Genomic DNA, 2,290 nt, shown 5'->3' on the forward strand with positions numbered 1-2,290 from the left:
TCCCATTACATTTCCATAATATATAAGTTTTTCCAATTTCTCGCCTTGCCCTTCCATTATACCGCTAATAACACTCAAATATCTAACACTTTCACCTGCTCTTCCTTCCATATCATCCAGTATACGAGACGCATTTGCATATACTTCCTCATTCACAAGCAGTTTCTGATCTCCATCGGTGTATAATTTGTTTAGTGCATCAGAGAGACAACGAAGATAACACAAAGTTTCGTTCAAATTCTTTTTGTAATAATCGTCGACAAGCGTGCATGGACCCTCTTCCTCTGCACAACCAAAGAAAATGACAAAAATTAACAGAGCTAGCCATCGCTCCACTATAGCCTTCATTTTATTTACAGCTACACACAAAGATACACAAAAGAGTGTGCACACATTTCATCGAACAGAATAAACTGCAGGCATGTAGTTGTAACGGATAATTGATTTTACACAACAGGAGGTAAATTCACACCAGCCGCCATACATATGGCCTTTTTATTAGTATAGATTTTCTGCGCGAAAACGATGAAAGCATATCTAGTGCGTGATGTTGCAGATGCCACCCCATCACACTGATGTTTGCTCCGACACAATTAAAGGGAACATCTTCCATCCCTTTTAAGCGGAATTACAGAGTTCAATAAAATCCAGTAACTGGAAATGGAGATAACCTATTTCCACTAAGCAAAAAACTTTTCTATCCATATATCACCCAGAATCACCGCCTTCGCATTCAGTATTTACCATGAAGGCAGCCAAGTTAAGAAAACGGAATTAACCTTCAGTGCGTAAAAATTTATTTTAGTTCACTGCTCACAATAGAATCCAGATATAAAACCACAAGCAATCGCAACTCAGTGTTTTGGGGGCTTAATTGCAGCAAATACAAGCCTATTGGACGCCTCTAAAAGGAATGATTTTTCAGTACCAGCACAATACCGGCACTATTTGCAAAAAAAAAAGAAAATGGATTATCATAAAAACTAGGAAAAGCGTCACGTTTCCCAGTGGAACAAATAATCGTGGAACTCAGAGGTGTACCTAAAGGAGAAAAGAAATCATCTTGCGGGCTTCACACAAAAATAAAAATACTCTTGAGAGGAAACTTGCCATCGACAGCGTATCTAATAATAATGCATCATTTGGTTCCTGTGGAAGTCTACATCTAACTTCCCTAAATGTTCATTGAGGAACTACACTTCTGAAGGCCAATTGTGACCTCACAAGCACATGCCCGTTCCCTACTTCACAATTTATCTCTCAGCTTTGCAGCTAAAGAGTTTTCCTCGCGCTTCGTGCGGTCTTCTCCCATCCTCCTCACCAACGGCCGGTTACAAGTGTTCAAGTCGATGCGAGTACTATTGCTTCTGCTAAATTCCTCACACTTCACAATGACTCAAAGAAGAAATGAGCATCCATTACCTCAGTATCTTCTAGCAAACATAACTCAAAAGAATCATGTATCGTTGGATTCCTTTTTTTTTACCTCCCACCAGCTTTTGCTGTGGAGGATATTAAATACATAAAGAACATGGAAATAATACGACTTTTTTCACAGAAAAAGTTTACAGAGAGGAACGTCATTCCATTTCAAGGCTTTTAACAGCGCTTTGTGCAGAATGTTCCCTGGTGAATTAGATATGACAAAATCAACCGCAACCAATATTAACCTCCAAGAAAAAAAAAATATGTTTCCCGGTACCCGACGCCCCTGTTGTTATGCTGGTTTTGTTCCGTGAAGCTAAAACACCTCTAGTGGCATTGTTGAAACAAAGCAATTTTGAAAGCAGTTGAAGTCGATGACGCTAATAGAGATGCTGTAACAACAAAACGGAGTCTCTGGAAGTATTTCAAATTTTATATAAACGGCACTCTTAGCCTACCCAATGTTTTCTCAGTTACGCCAACACATTTAACACACATCTTTCCATGATAGGGCGAAAAAGTACTTTATTTTTATTATTCATCTTACTATCCAACAAAAGTTCTTCATAAGTTATCATATCATCAATTAAAATGACGTTCGTTCGATTAAAGCAATTGTTGCAAGAGAGCGCATTAAAACTTCCACTGATTCTTGGTTCACTACCGCATTCATTTACGTTCGCTCCATTAATCCGCAGATTATCAATATTATGATCTCGCGAAGTGCTTTCATCATGCCTTGTGTGCTCATGCAACTCTTCAGAACCCTTCAAGGGCCTTTACTCCCGATAATAACAAAACGCTTGTATTTATTTTTTTTTTGAATTTTCTTGGTGCCTTCGTGAGAGTTTCCCCCCACTGGCGC

The 2,290-nt window shown here is 38.8% G+C and overlaps 1 pseudogene across 1 annotated transcript in view; it reads right to left on the minus strand.

The window, feature by feature from the left end:
* TEOVI_000330900:pseudogene overlaps window positions 1-348 on the minus strand; it is a 994-nt pseudogene extending 646 nt beyond the window's left edge. Inside the window, exon 1 of the mRNA in view lies at window positions 1-348. This exon is cut by the window's left edge and continues 3 nt beyond it. Within this exon, the coding sequence occupies window positions 1-348 (348 nt within the window).
* Window positions 349-2,290: the final 1,942 nt, after the last annotated feature.

The sequence above is a fragment of the Trypanosoma equiperdum genome (genome assembly GCF_001457755.1).
Source record: "Trypanosoma equiperdum strain OVI genome assembly, contig: ctg_718, whole genome shotgun sequence".
In the NCBI taxonomy this organism is placed as follows: Eukaryota; Euglenozoa; class Kinetoplastea; order Trypanosomatida; family Trypanosomatidae; genus Trypanosoma; species Trypanosoma equiperdum.